The following is a 14322-nucleotide window of genomic DNA, read 5'->3' as shown; positions in this document are numbered from 1 at the left end:
AGCTTTTGGCTGGTTGCAAGATCGTCCATCTACTTTTTACGATTCTTCACGAGGGAAAACTTTATTTTTCTCCATTTTTCGATTCTCCGAGTTCGATTTCTCTATGATCTTTCTTTTCTAAAATATTCTTCGTTCAACTCGACGATAATCGTTTGATGTCGATAACATTGGAAGACAAATGACGCATCTTATTTATTATTCTTCATTTTATATTAATCTTATCGAAGATACTCGCTGATCACTAGCGATGCAGATTTTATGAAAGTTTGTGTCAATTGTTAACCGTTAATTGTTACGTCCAGAAACGACGTCACTTTTACCGTCGCGTGGCGAAGGAAGAAGCGATCGAACCGCGCGAGGAGATCGCCGGTTGGTGGCCGGAAAACTCGCGAACTGCTACTGGTGAATGGTATCGGCGAGCGACTGAGCTCCATCGGGGCACCCTTCCCCGTAGAAAGAGGAGGCCGCCGCCGCGAACGTGATGGATTCCACGGTTCGAAGGGGCCCTCGTTCCTTGCTCAACGTGTTGCAGGCTTCAAGGCGCTTTTCGGAAAACGGTACGATCTTCTGGCGATAAGTTTTCAAATTAAAGAGATTTAAATTGTTATATAGCTCAACTTAACAAATTCGTCTTTAGAAGTATCAAAAACCTTAGAAATTTAACTAATAAATATTTTTGACGTAAAACGTAATTAATAACATAAATATTGAATATTGTCTATATTGTCTATATGTAAGCTTAGAAATATAAAGCCTATAGGTCAACACAGTTGATGCAAAATAATTAGCGATGAATAGCAAATAAGTAGTCTAATATCTGATACTATTTCCGAAAATCAGACTTATATGTGTTTACACTTAAAATAACAAAACTGAAAATCGATACGATACTCTTAGAATTTCATAAATACAAACTTATTACTAAATAATATTTCTTTTTTACAATTACATTACTACATAATAATACATATATTATTATTACTATTATTTAAATAATATTATACACTAGGAGGGCTTAATCTTTTGGATGCTGGAGGTACGGGACGATGTACGACCTTTCGATTCTTCTCGTTTATTTGTATTTACATTAGTATTAAATCATATGGATACAGTGTTTCGTAAGATAAATAGAACTTTATAAATGCAAAAAAGAATTGCACGCTTTACTCATACACCACCATTAAGTGTTTCAACTTCCCTCTTTTTGGGAGAAAGAAACGCACGATCGCGAATATGCTCGCAGTTATCGTTCGCGGACTGCGCGTGCAGAATTTAATACCGTTAAGGTACTTACATGTACATCAGACTTGTTATTCGTTACACACACAGCTGGAGATGACAGTGATTAGTCGATAAATGTATATTCATATTCAAATGAATTTGTTTTCGAGAACGGACGATATTAGGGATTGGCGTGTCTGGATTAAGGAGCGTTTGGAGTCAATTTAAGATATTAATCCGTTAAAATATCCTCTGGCTATGTATTAGCCAGATTGATTTATGGGCACTATTACTTTTAGTGACCTGGCGTTTGTGATTATTGCTATGTTGCTAACACGTCGTGTCCGTAAAATTAAAACTGAAATCAAAAGCGATATTTTGACAATTTTCATACATATCTTTCCATCTGTTATATCCATAGATACTGACCCTTTTTAGAAATTCTTCTGCACAAATGCGAGCTCTTGCATTCATGGACAATTTCATCTCACTGATCTCTCTGTCAATTTCCTCCATGAAATAAATCACAAAGTCTACGATCTTGTGTTTGTACATTTGTTCTACATGGATGTTTGTAATTAAAAAACTAATATCATAACCCTATAGAATAATAAATATTACAAACATTGATTATTTGTTTCTTCTGTTATGAATGTTTAACATATATAATAATATTTACCTCTATTGGCTTTCTCCTGAGGATAATAAAGTGTTCTGCCCTCATTGTCATAAATCTTGTGAAGTTATGACATAGCAGCTTTTCTAGATCATCAGCCTGTTTTACAGCAATGCTTATTCTCATACTGTTTATACTTGATTCGATCAATACTTTCTCCTTGTCATTTCTGCTTATTAATATCGGTGTCAGAAGAAGTTCTTTACTAGCTCGCACTTCAACTTCAGGTTTATTATGTTTCTCAACTATTTGAGAAGAGAAGTTCTCTAAACACATAGCAGCAGTAAGTGTTCTCCTCACTGCTGCCAGGTAAGGTTTTAGCGTTCCTGACTGTAACAAACGTATCAACGGTAAGTAACTTGTAAAGTTATTAAAAAATTCAAAAGTCATTGGCTAACACATAGATGAAATTTAAGTCTTTCTCGTTGCTCGATATAAAATTATATTTATTATATAAGTTAGTAACGGTCGAGGAAAAATATATCAAACAGTAAACAGAAATTAGATACGAAGCCATCCGGCTTGACTGATAAAGAATTTTATCATTTCGATAGGCACAAGTTACTATATAACCTATTTCTCGGACATTAAGAAATAGCTCTTACCATTATCCGACTACGGCTATACCGCAGCTAATAACGACACCTCCAACGTAGACTTTAGAAAACAATAAATGCTATCACTTGTAAATTACAAATACATTCTTATAAAACTATGAAATTGTCTCATCACAGATACCGAAATCTAAAATCCGGACGTAACAATGGTGGCAGGCGGTGAGATACGCTAGGGGGGCCATCTCCTTAGGGAGGGGCATCCTCCTATCGCTAATAGTTTCATCTGCTGCCGCTAGATGTCTATGATTTCCTAGCAATTTTGTTTAATTCACATTTCTACAAATCTAAATTTTAAAATTCTGCTTCTTTCTGTTGGAGATGTGTTAATTCTCTTTCTAATGTACGCTCCAACGAAACAATGACTGCATTTTTATATTATCTTATGTATTTTAAATTTACGAATTCTCACTGAAACAAATGCAGATCGTATCAACAAATTTAATTAAATGTACGATGAATCATCGTGATACTTTTGCACATACGTCTGCATTCTTATAATATGTGTAATTAGATGCGTTAACTGATGACTATTACCTGCTATTGCTAAATTCTATTCAACATGAAGAATCAAATGATATTCTTCTCACTAATCAAGCAAAATTATCATTCGCTTAAATTGCTCTTTCAAATATTTCTAGCTTTTTATTACAGATGTAATGTATATTACTCTTCTGTTAGGATATCAACATCATAAAAGTTAGGATATTAACTAATTGTAACCAGAACTAATTGTAACTGATCAACCACGTGGTCGCCTATAAAAGTTACTAGATTAAAAAAAAAATGCTTTAAATTATAAAAAATAAACAAGATTTATAGAAATTAATATTTCACATTCGAATATTTGTCTCCGAAGATTGGTAAATCTGTATTATGTAGAGAGCTAGGTTTTATAAAGTCAGAATCTAAGTTCGCAGGTTGAATCGAAATGATCACGTCCTCTGGTGTAGATCACAGGACCAACACTTCGCATTTGTGTACGTGCATATGTAAATAGAATTATCGATATGACAAGGGATACACAATAAGATTAAATGGATTGAACCACATGCAAGATGGTTGTTTGTAAATACTATCGACAAGGAAATTGTCGATTTGGACAATATTGTCAATTCGAACATATAAATACTTTTGGTAAGATATAAAGTTTATATAGTACAGAAAATTATACTTTTCTCTCCGTGATATTGATATTGACATTGATCGTTCTATAGGTGGTAATAACAAAGTTGAATCTTACAATGAAGATGAATATATTGCGTAAGTATCATAAAATTATTTAACAAAGAATGCCAAAATATGAAATTAATTTAATTTTTATCGTAAATCAAGGGTGTTGGTTGCAAAAGAAATGCTCAATGCAGAAAGAGGAAGACAATGGTTGCTATCATGTTTTGCACCATTTAAGGACAAACCGTGTATTCCTGGCATGGAAGATTTGTCTCCGGAAGAAGTTCGATGGGAGATGTACCAAGCTCAAAATAATGGGATGGTAGATCAGGCAGTTAGTATACGTAATTATTTCTGTTTGTTATAAAGTTATGAATTCTTTCAATATCTATGTTTTTATATTTCTTTCAGAAATTACATTTCCAACAACTGTGTACAGATATGAAGGCAAAAAGAGAAGCTTTTAGGAATCCTACCCGTGAAACACTAACTAAGCTTGTATGTAACAGCATAAAAAGTTGATATTGGTCTTTATAAATATAATTCAAAGTATTTTTATCTTCTAGAAAGAGATTCTAGGTACAGGACACAAGAATGCCAGGAATGATAATACATCTGGGAAATCCTCTAGTTTTGCTTTTGCAACTCCTCAACTTGGACTTCCAAGCAGTACTCCATCCTCCAATGTATTTGGAAATAAGACATTTGGAACTCAGAGCAATCCATTCAGCGGTGGTTTCCCGCCTACCAGCAATACATCAATCTTTGGGAGAACACCTACAACTTCAAATTCTGTATTTGGTAGTACACCAACTTTTGGCAGTAATTTAGGAGTGTTTGGTGGTGGTACCAGCACTAATACTGTATTTGGCGGGATTACAAACACTTCTACATTTAATGCAGGACAAAACACGCAGACTTTTGGATCGTCCGGATCGATTTTTGCTGGTGGAGCTTCCCAACCCGTTTTCGGGCAGCCTAACATATTTGGAACCGGCAATCCAGTGAACAATGTTTTCGCCAGGCATGAAACGTCCCAGGCGCCCATATCAGTATTCAATAGCGGAGCGACATCTCCTCCCTCTTTATTTAGTGGCACTTCTTCTCAATCTAACGCTTCTGTATTTGCCGGAGCTAAAACTTCTACTGCTAATCCGTTTGGCGGCTCTTCAAATTTACAGACAACTAACTCCATCTTCGGATCGACTCCGTCCACCGGAACCTTCAGTTCAGGTATATTCTCGCAGTCTGAAACACCTGCATTTGGGGGAGCATCAGTATTTGGCGCTTCAGCAACCTTTGGAAACAATCCCAGTTCGATATTTGGCGAGAAACCGGCATTTGGAAATTCTGGTGGCATTTTCGGCGAATCCAATACCGTAAATCTATTTGGAAATGCTCAGGGTACCACACCCTCTATGCCCACTTCCAGTGCTTCGCCATTTAGCGCAACACCTTCAACGACAACGAGTCCTTTCGCTACCGCAACCTCGCAATTTGAAACCACCAGTACGGCAGCCTTCTCGAAGCCTACGTTTGGGATGGCTACGGGAACTGCGGGTGAAACTTTTGCTACCACAGCTACTTCCTCTAGCACACCGTTTGGTACTACAAGTACCGGAGTTACTTTTGGTACACCTAGTACCACCACTTCTCCTTTCACATCGACGATATTTAGTGATATAACGAGCTCACCATTTAGTTCTACGAGCGTTACGTCTACAGCTACAACCACAAATTCGTTTACACCGCAGCAACAACAAATTACATCTCCATTTGGTACTTTTGCACAAAATCAAACTTCTAATACTGCTACGTCTACGCACGATCCGTTTGGAAAATCGACATTCGGAGTAACGGTGACGGCAATCATTATTGACGACAACATTTATTCGTTAGACAATCAACTAACAGACGACGAGAAGAACATGTACATGGCGGAGAAATTTATTTTTGGAAAGATTCCGCTGAAGCCGCCTACCAAAGAAATTAGATAATGCAGCGTGAAAGTAGTTTAGCTAGGAATATACGCTGTGATACTGGTTTTCTATATTATTCCTTTATAATTGAGATAAATCACAAGTTTATAGTAATAAATAATATATATATTTACCAACAGTGTGTCAATTTTTATATAAAATTTGATGAAATCCTCTTTTAACGAACTAATGTGAAATAAACTTGACAACGTTTTCAAATTGTAACAAAATATACAATAAGATGTAAAATTTACGTTGTTACAAGTTATTTGTAAACTCATTTTTAATATCATTCATCATTCACATTATAATGTAATACAAAATCAAACATATCGCAGATATATATCAACCTCTTTTAATTTAATCAGTTACACGATTATTTACATATGTACAGTAATAGAATGGTTAATGTGTAATTTCTCATACTTACATCATCATCCATACATTGTCGTAATGATAATGTAAATATGATACACTACGCTACATTCATACTTACATTATCATACATTTTTGTAATGGATCACTCCAGGAGGAGGTGGAGGAGGAGGAGGAGGAACGCTATTACCAAATTGACTTTCTTCCGACACCTGAAGACAACGCTCCTGTTTAATTTTAACTCACAGGGAATACTAAATTCTTTGGTTATTAAACAAACCTGTGGTAAATGGCAGAGAGGATTCGTTGTATAATTAGTCCTCTGTGCATAAGTTGCAGACTGATTTGGCGGCTGCGACAAGCCAGGTGGTATACCGTTTGGTGGTTTATATCCAGTGATCTAACAAATAAGCTAAACAGTTATCCAATGTGCTACTCTAAGCGGTAAAACATCAATTCTAATCCTTTGTACCCATCTTTTTATTTCTCACTTTTAATTATTTTAAGGGGTACTATATCCCTTGATTGCGAGCTTAATATTATCGATAGGACATTATTTTATGGACAATTTGAGAACAAAGGATTAGAGTGAACAAAAGGTCCACATACTTTGTCATTCATCTCTGGGAAAATGGTACTTAAATTGAAGTTGGTTAAACTTGTGCCAGAAGGGTGATGACTCATAGTCATATGATTGCCGGCAACGATGCCTGCTCTTGGCATGTTTGGATTCATTGGAAACCCAGCTGTTGCTACCGCAGGTACACCCTGAGAACCAGCCACAGGTGGTGGCGGTGGCAGACCATTTACCGCTTTGGTATATACATTTGTCTGCGTATGATTCTGATAAAGGGGGCTAGCGTGTGGCGGCGGTGGCGGCGGTAAAAATGTAGTAGAGTGATGATAATCCTCTAGGGGCGAATTGATACCAGACAAAGGAAACTCCAAGTTCTGCATGGTTCCATCGAGAGCTTTTCTTTTTCCTTTCTTTGCGTTCGTGGGATATGGCCTTTTATCACAATTTTGCTGCTTTCCATAGTGTTGATGGTTCTTTACGTTCGTATTCACGTTTGAAGTCGAGGTTGTCACGGTAGACGAGGATGAAGAGGTGGTAGTTGAGGTAACGGTCACATTTGATAACAAGAAGGCATTCGTTTCCATATAGTCAGTGTTATCGTGCAATGGCATCATGTAACTGGTAGGTGTGTTTGATATACTGGTTATAAAATTCGAAGTGGGATAAATATTAGCGTTAGAAGAGTATGTATACGAGTTAAAGTTCTGGTTCACCATTTGCCCGTAACCACTTCCATCATCCGCATTTGAGAAATAATTAAGGGGCATGACTGCATCCGCAGTGGGCAGGCTTGTTTGAAATTTGTTCTGCGAATAATTTGTGGAGAACTTAATCGAAGCGTGTTTGTCTTGGTTTGTGTCATGTACGCTACTATTAGTCCCTATTAATGCCTCGGCTGTGTAATTGCTCTTACAATTCCTGTTCCTCCAATGAACGTTATTCTGTTGATACTTTTGCTGTTGTTGCTGCTGTTGCTGTTGGTATCCTTGTTCAGGAAAGGTGTGCCCGGACGATTTCTGCTCCTCGTGTCTTTGATGTAGTTGATCATTACCTGATCCTTGTTTGCGGATATCCATCTGCCTTTTACTGTTTCCTCTAGGACTAGTATTGCTTTTCCTTTGATGCTTCCTCGCCTGTTGTTGTTGTTGTTGTTGTTGTTGTTGTTGATGCTGATGAGCATGATGATGATGGTGGTGATGGTGGTGATGGTGCTGTTGATGGTGTTGCTGATGAGATTTTTCAGCTTTCTCGTGTTCCACCAATTGACTCACTGAAAGGAAAGAGGATCCAGCTGTTGGATGCTGGACCGTCTGATTATTCAACACGGTATGAAAATCGCGTCCAACAACATTTCCTTCTTTATCCTTGATGGAATCTTTACTCTGATCAGAAGGTACTCTCGAAGGTACTTGCCCAAATAAGAAATTCTGCTTCTCGGGTATATTGGTACCTAAATCTAGATCACCGACCAACGTTGGAAGACTGGAGGGTACAATATGCTGATCTATACCCTTGACTGGTTGAGCTTGTTCAACATGAATGCTGGTTTTCGTCGGAGACCAGGGGAATGGTTGTTCCTCGGAATAGAACACTTCTGAGGTTCTTTTTGGCTCGCTCTGCAAGACCGGTAAATTAGAAAAACTATGAGCCGCGACATCGTAATTGTTATAAAATTGATTCGCTGTTCCTTGATTGTAAGATGGTGTTTGAGCAAACAGATTGTTCTGACAAAACTCTAGCTCCTTTCCAATAGGTGGTAAAATAATATCGGCAATATTGGCATTATGTTTAATCTCTGGAGTCATCATCCAATTTACAGGCGCTCTAATTGCGTGTTGTTGTTGATTTCCTTTCGCCTTTGTTGTACTCTGTTGCTGTCCATGTTTCCCATCGTTGTTGTAAGTACTACTGTCATGTTGAAGAGATGGGACCTGTCCTTGGACCAAAGGTTGATATTTATTCTGACTTTGCTGCTGAGATTTGTCAGGATATTTGAAATTCGAACTTGTATAAGTCTCAACAGGGTACTTCATTTGCGCGCTAACTTCGGACAAATCAAAGTTTACTTGGGAATCATAGTTAGACATTGGATAGACTGTCTTGTCCTGCTTCGCTGCCATGGATTGATGATTCTTTGGTCCATGCGGCTGTTGCTGTTGCGATTGTTGCTCCATACCGGAAAATTCGTTTTGAATATACTCTGATTCCATTCCATACTTAGACTTGTTTTTGTTTTCTGCGCTAAATTTGTTGTAATCATTGTTGTTGGAAGAAGTTTGATTTTGCATACGACTTTGCTTACTAGATGCGGGAACATTGGCCTGAATATTCCTGGTTTTAGAAGGATCCACGAAGGACTGTTTTTGTGTTTCCATTCCCGATTTCATTCTTGATTTGTCCATATTAGCCATAGTAGAATTCACAGAGAAAACATCGTTCGTCAACACGTTGGAGAAATTCGGATTTTCTTTATGCAGGGGAACATAACTATAATTCTCACATATCGTTTTTGCCTCGGTATTATCAGTTTGACTTGGTCCCTGCTCAAATTGTACCAGATTATTATTATTCCCTCCGCCTACAGGAGAAAAAGTCGTCCAAGACAAAATGCTGAAATTGGAGGAATTATGAGCAACGGTGGTTGTTGATTTTGCATGATTTTCAGTAACCGTACTCTGCTCATAGTTGGACGTAGCCACGAACGACGTCGGTTGTTGCGAGTAACGTGTAACAGGGGTATTCTGAATGAGAGATTTGTTGCTTATATTATTAGAAGAACTAGTGTTGATCTTCTTTGTATCTTTGTTAGAATAAGTAGAATAATTTTGGGTCTCGTCCCTTTTACTTTGATATATACTGTCAGTGTTCTGATTCAGAACACTCTGCTCGGCCTGGGTGCTCATAGATTCTTTCACTCCATAGGAAAATGTTTGAGAAAACGGATCGACATCCATCTTTTTTGTAGAATTATAATTAGTATCACGTCTATGACTTTGCGGTTCCTGAGCTTTTGATCTCAAAACATCGTTCAATTTTTGATCCTGATTCACTACATTGGTACCCGAAGAATCAGACTCCTTGTTTATCTTCGTATAACTGCGTTGGAAATGATCCTCGGATGAGTTTGATATCGGGTCCTTCGAAGGGTAACTCGGATTCCTGTTGGACGTAGTTGCGTTACTACTTCCTGTCGAATACGAATCCTTTCGAGGCAGATTTTTATTCTGATCAATGGTATAATCATTGTGAGAGTTCTGAATAATATGATCTTTCTCATGAACTGAAGTGTAATTCTGATGAACATTTTGTTGAGTAGTTAGAACGTGACTATCTTTAGGCTGTGATTCATAGACAGTCTGTATGGGTTGTGAAGAGAGAATTGGTAGAGTCGCTTCTTTAGATCGCATTGAATACTCTTGCTGGATATTCTGAGAAGGAGTGGGAAGAACTCTGTCTATATGGCCAGTATAGTTCAAGCGATTATTGGTAACTATGTTAGAATCTACTAGAGGATCCTTGCCATGAACCCCGTAAGCAACACGGGAACTATGAGATTCTTTATCCTTCATATGAGAAGTATATTCCATTTGCATTGTTTGTAAAGGCAGGGACGAAGTATTTGTTGTTGTGTTAGTATTAGTCAAATGAGAAACCAGAGGTGGTGCCTGGGACTCATCTGGAACGACATTTTGAGTCAAACCAGATGGATTCGTTTCTTGAATCGCCGAACTGGTACAAGGATTTGCATTCTGTTGCAAAGTGGTCAAATTGTTCTCGACGATCGTCGAGTAACTCGATAAAAAATCCTGAGAAGTGCTATATCGAACATTAGTGTCACAGGTTGATGCCTGTACAGGACAATTAGTTGGATCTGGTTTATTTGAAATAGAGGCTGTATTAATCTGAGAAACAGCGACATTTTCATTAGTAGTATTTGTGATTGCATTTCTCAAATTTGTTGTGAGTTGATTCTGACAATTTTCTCCCGTTTCTGAAGTATTGATAACTGAAGTAGTACCTGAAGCATTTGAAATAGAGTACATAGTCGCATTGGAGAAAGAACTAGAAGTTGCAGACTTTTCTACAACAATTTTATAAGGTTCCCTGAGAGGTTCGTCGTTTATAACTTTGGGCAAGGCTTTCGCAGTTGTAGTACATTCCACCATCATGTTCGGTGACACTGTCTCGCTCACGGGAGGATTTATAGTCTTTTTTTCTTCACATGTTACTTTCAGACGTTTCTCTGCGGTGGAATGAGGTGGTGATGCTGCCTTTAGCTTAAAACTGTTAGGCTCCATTGCCCCGATCTGTAGAAGCATGGGTGGCGTTTGACTATGATACTTGAAATCCTCTTTCATTTCCTCCTCTAAGACTTCTGTTTTACCATTTAGAGAGGACACTAACGGGAAAGCCATTAAAAATGCTGCTGTAGGAGATATAGATTCTGGATTGTGAGAGCTGGAAGGAACTTGAAGAGATGCAAATATATCATTTGAAAGATCAGAATGAAGACCATCGGCTCTATTACCAATAGGTACAAAAGTATTCTCCGTGTTATATGATAGTGACGATTTTGATACTTCGTCCTTTGATGCTTTTGCTATCTTGGATTCGTCCTCCACTATATTAACCGGAATCAATGACGATGACGGCGTTGTGATATCTGGAGTTTGAACTGCAGTACTTGTTTCTGGTTTCAAAGTTGTTGTGGTATTTGTATCTAGATTTAGAATAATTTTATTACTTTCTAAGTTAGTTGTCGTCCCCTCAACAACCTCTGGCTCTTTTGGTGCCACCTGTAAGAGATTGTCAAATTCTGTATCAAGATTACAAACATCTTTCATCTTTTTAGCCACAGGATTTTCAACCGTTTTTGTTACTTCTGTCAAAGTTGATTTAGAATCAGAGCAACCGATATTGTTGCTTGACTTTTCCAGTGTACTGTTTATGGGAATGTTAAAATCACTTTCAGGTGAAACTGAAACATTTTCATTGGAAGATTTTAAGTGTTCGTCCGAGAAAGTGACTGGGGATGTTGTATGCGAAACCGATGCGTCTCGACCTCCTTTTGTTTCACAATGCATGCTATCCGATGTCAGAACCTCCGCTGATTTTGAAGAGTCAGAAATATCCTCCTGATCAGTACCACTGGTACTTAACAAAACGGAACATTCTATGTTCGTTTTCGTATTTTCTTCAGAATCATTCGGGGAATTACTTTTATCTTGTTCTTCATTAGTTTCTTCACCTATCTTTTCTATAACGTGTTTCAAACTTTCAATAGATTTACAAGTGACAGCAAAATCCGACTTCGATATAGATACCGTACTCGCTGAATTGTGTTCACGGTTTTCATCCGTTTTTCGTTTTTTATCACTAGGTTCATCCACACATCCAGCTTCTGTGCTTGCAGAACGTTTAAGTACAGTTTTCTGCACAGAATTTGAGTCTTCAACATTTTTTGTAACTTTCTCTTTTTCATTCTTCTCTTCAACGGTTTCTGTAGGCTGTTGATTTTTAGAACCCTTACCGTGACTTTTGTTAGCTTTCAACCTAACTTCCATCTCCTTCTTAGATCCATGTTCTTTATATTTTTCTGCTTTTTCCTTATGAACCGCCGGAATAGGAACTTTATATGTCATCGTTGTTTCCGTAATCTCCTTACCCTTAGGTAAAATGCCTTTGTGGCCACCTATCTTTGTTGCATTGATTATGTTCTTCACATTGGATGTCCAATTTTGTGAATCCACTACCATTTTCGTGCGAATACTAGGGACCGTATTGAGCGTAACTTTCTGAACCGTATTGATCACAGCTTGATTGCAAATGGAAACAACCGGGTTTTGTACACGATTTGTTAAAGGTTGCATCACGATCATCTGATTTTGCTGACTGTTACCGAGGATTATGGGATTCGCAGGCTGTTGCTGAGTATTTACAATTATGTTCGACGTCATTGGAGTTACCAAGGGCATTAATTTACCGCCAGATAATATGAGGGTATTCGGGGTCAAATTAGTCACGGAATTATTTATACACTGCGTCAATGATTTTTTCTCTTCCTTTTTCTTCGATTTCCTTTTTACCTTTTTTTGAGATTCTACTTTCTGTAATGCTAAAACAGTATTTTATAATTAAATATGATAAATTGGTAAGAGAAACTTTAATGCGTAATTATATTTTCTATACCCACCATCGTTAGTTTTGCTATTTACTGGACAATTGACCGCTATGTCACAACCTAATTAACAAAACAGTAAGAAGTACATACTCTCATTATCCGAAACAAGTTGTAAAACTAGAGTTAAGTAGAAATGTTTACTTGTGTTCGTTTGACAACATCCTGGTTCTTTGGATCTTGTATCTGATGCATTGCTCGTAGCCTCTGAATTATCATCATTGCTGTTCGCAGAATTTACTTGATTCTCTTGATTCTCTAAGGAACTATTCACATCCTTAGAAATATCGCTATTTTCGATTGATTTTTTACTAGACGGATGAGAAGAAGTAACCGATTTTCTCTTAGAAGGCACTTTGAGTTCCGCAGACTTCTCCCTCTTGCATTCAGAATTCTTCACTGAAATCAAATATCTTTTACGAACACCTAAAGCCAAAAAAATTATTTCTCATTTACTAATATTACCTTTATTATTCGTAACTTCTTCCGTTTTGCCGAAATACTTTTCTGCGTCCTCTACGTTAATTTTATTCGACCACTTCAGGGGAGATATCTTTTCAAGGGCTGGCTCTGCCGGCACAGAGATACCAGCATCTCGTAGAAGAGTAGATAATAGTTGAGTACGAGAGAAAAGTTGAGTTACAAGTTTTTTCAGACGAGCCAATTCCTCCTCTATCATCAAAAATATATGATAAAAATATGAAAAAAGATAATCTCGACCACAAACAAGTTACAGTTATCGTGGAAAAATTCGCTTACTATGCGCTTCAGAGGCATGAGCAGAAAACAACTCCTCTGTACGGCTATGGAGGTCTTTGATATACTTCGATGCGTGAATCAGGATGTCGACCTTGTTGCGTTTGCGACCCTCCTGATGCGGGGGCAAAAGGTCTGCCAGAGTTTTGAAGTAAGCGTTCATACGTTTTCTTCTGTCTCGCTCCCATGTTTTCGCTTTGCTGAGAAGATGTCCACGTTAACGAGCGGACCATTAGATTTTTTACTTTTTATTTTTTAATTTATGTTTTACGTTTGTTCGTTCTTGTTCCAGAGAAAAAGACGCAAAGAGAAGGGGAGTAATCTTGGTAATAAAAGTGGTCGAGGTTAGAAGCTGGCTAATAGACACTTACGTGTTCTCTTTTCGAGGCATAATTTATCCTGTTGGCATCGTTTCGCGTGAAGAACGCGCCGCGGGAAGCGCTAATGCGTCACTTGTAACTGACATTACAGACATTCGTGGATTCCCGTCGAATTTCTGACATTTCGACCCTTCGATTGCCTCGATCGCGGAATACGCGAAATAAAAACTCTGCCGACAGGTCCCGAATGTCACGACAATCATTTGAACCTGCCCGCCCTCTATCGATTTCCTTTCACGCACTTTTCACTGCCTTTACCAGGTGTCATTATAGTAGGTATCACTACACTTTTTTTTACCAATATACGTATATTAAGAAAATTCGTCAGATCTCTACTTTATCTTTGTATGTTCAAAACGTTGCAGTCGATAAAATCGCACAAAATCTATTTTT

At 37.8% G+C, this 14322-nt stretch overlaps 3 protein-coding genes across 6 annotated transcripts; 1 reads left to right on the top strand and 2 right to left on the bottom strand.

Moving 5' to 3' along the window:
* Positions 1 to 1056: 1056 nt before the first annotated feature.
* Positions 1057 to 2704, bottom strand: Arpc4 (Actin-related protein 2/3 complex, subunit 4). Its single transcript, XM_072020674.1, has 4 exons — positions 2503 to 2704; positions 1901 to 2227; positions 1651 to 1821; positions 1057 to 1579 (listed from the first exon to the last, which is right to left on the bottom strand). The coding sequence occupies exons 1-4, from the start codon at positions 2503 to 2505 to the stop codon at positions 1574 to 1576; spliced, it is 507 nt and encodes a 168-aa protein (XP_071876775.1). The 5' UTR covers positions 2506 to 2704; the 3' UTR covers positions 1057 to 1573.
* Positions 2705 to 3316: 612 nt separating this feature from the next.
* On the top strand, positions 3317 to 5931 carry LOC139996327 (uncharacterized). 3 transcript variants are annotated; one of them, XM_072020652.1, is made up of 6 exons: positions 3326 to 3648; positions 3729 to 3774; positions 3847 to 4018; positions 4096 to 4182; positions 4251 to 4485; positions 4588 to 5931. In XM_072020652.1, the coding sequence occupies exons 1-6, from the start codon at positions 3570 to 3572 to the stop codon at positions 5679 to 5681; spliced, it is 1713 nt and encodes a 570-aa protein (XP_071876753.1). In that variant the 5' UTR covers positions 3326 to 3569; the 3' UTR covers positions 5682 to 5931. The 3 variants fall into 3 exon arrangements, with proteins under 3 accessions (XP_071876752.1, XP_071876754.1, XP_071876753.1); XM_072020651.1 differs by having other exon boundaries at positions 3317 to 3648; positions 4251 to 5931; XM_072020653.1 differs by having other exon boundaries at positions 3319 to 3648; positions 3923 to 4018; positions 4251 to 5931.
* Positions 5932 to 6002: 71 nt separating this feature from the next.
* LOC139996319 (uncharacterized) lies at positions 6003 to 14055 on the bottom strand. 2 transcript variants are annotated; one of them, XM_072020625.1, is made up of 8 exons: positions 13921 to 14055; positions 13553 to 13749; positions 13259 to 13465; positions 12938 to 13192; positions 12809 to 12856; positions 6648 to 12730; positions 6319 to 6438; positions 6003 to 6250 (listed from the first exon to the last, which is right to left on the bottom strand). In XM_072020625.1, exons 1-8 carry the CDS (start codon positions 13938 to 13940, stop codon positions 6164 to 6166), a joined length of 7017 nt encoding a protein of 2338 aa, XP_071876726.1. In that variant the 5' UTR covers positions 13941 to 14055; the 3' UTR covers positions 6003 to 6163. The 2 variants fall into 2 exon arrangements, with proteins under 2 accessions (XP_071876726.1, XP_071876725.1); XM_072020624.1 differs by having other exon boundaries at positions 6003 to 6438.
* Positions 14056 to 14322: the final 267 nt, after the last annotated feature.

The sequence above is a fragment of the Bombus fervidus genome, chromosome 17, assembly GCF_041682495.2.
Source record: "Bombus fervidus isolate BK054 chromosome 17, iyBomFerv1, whole genome shotgun sequence".
NCBI classification, from domain to species: Eukaryota; Metazoa; Arthropoda; class Insecta; order Hymenoptera; family Apidae; genus Bombus; species Bombus fervidus.
This window is presented reverse-complemented; position numbering and strand designations above follow the sequence as displayed.

Coding starts and splice junctions, on each gene's coding strand:
- Arpc4 (XM_072020674.1), bottom strand. Junction 1,822..1,900: donor TCAGGAGAAAGCCAATAGAG/GTAAATATTATT, acceptor ATTATTCTATAG/GGTTATGATATTAGTTTTTT.
- LOC139996327 (XM_072020651.1), top strand. CDS start 3,570: ATGGTTGTTTGTAAATACTATCGACAAGGAAATTGTCGATTTGGACAA. Junction 3,775..3,846: donor AATGAAGATGAATATATTGC/GTAAGTATCATA, acceptor TCGTAAATCAAG/GGTGTTGGTTGCAAAAGAAA. Junction 4,019..4,095: donor ATGGGATGGTAGATCAGGCA/GTTAGTATACGT, acceptor TATTTCTTTCAG/AAATTACATTTCCAACAACT.
- LOC139996319 (XM_072020624.1), bottom strand. CDS start 13,940: ATGCCTCGAAAAGAGAACAC. Junction 13,193..13,258: donor AGAAGTTACGAATAATAAAG/GTAATATTAGTA, acceptor ATTTGATTTCAG/TGAAGAATTCTGAATGCAAG. Junction 12,731..12,808: donor AAATAGCAAAACTAACGATG/GTGGGTATAGAA, acceptor ATACTGTTTTAG/CATTACAGAAAGTAGAATCT.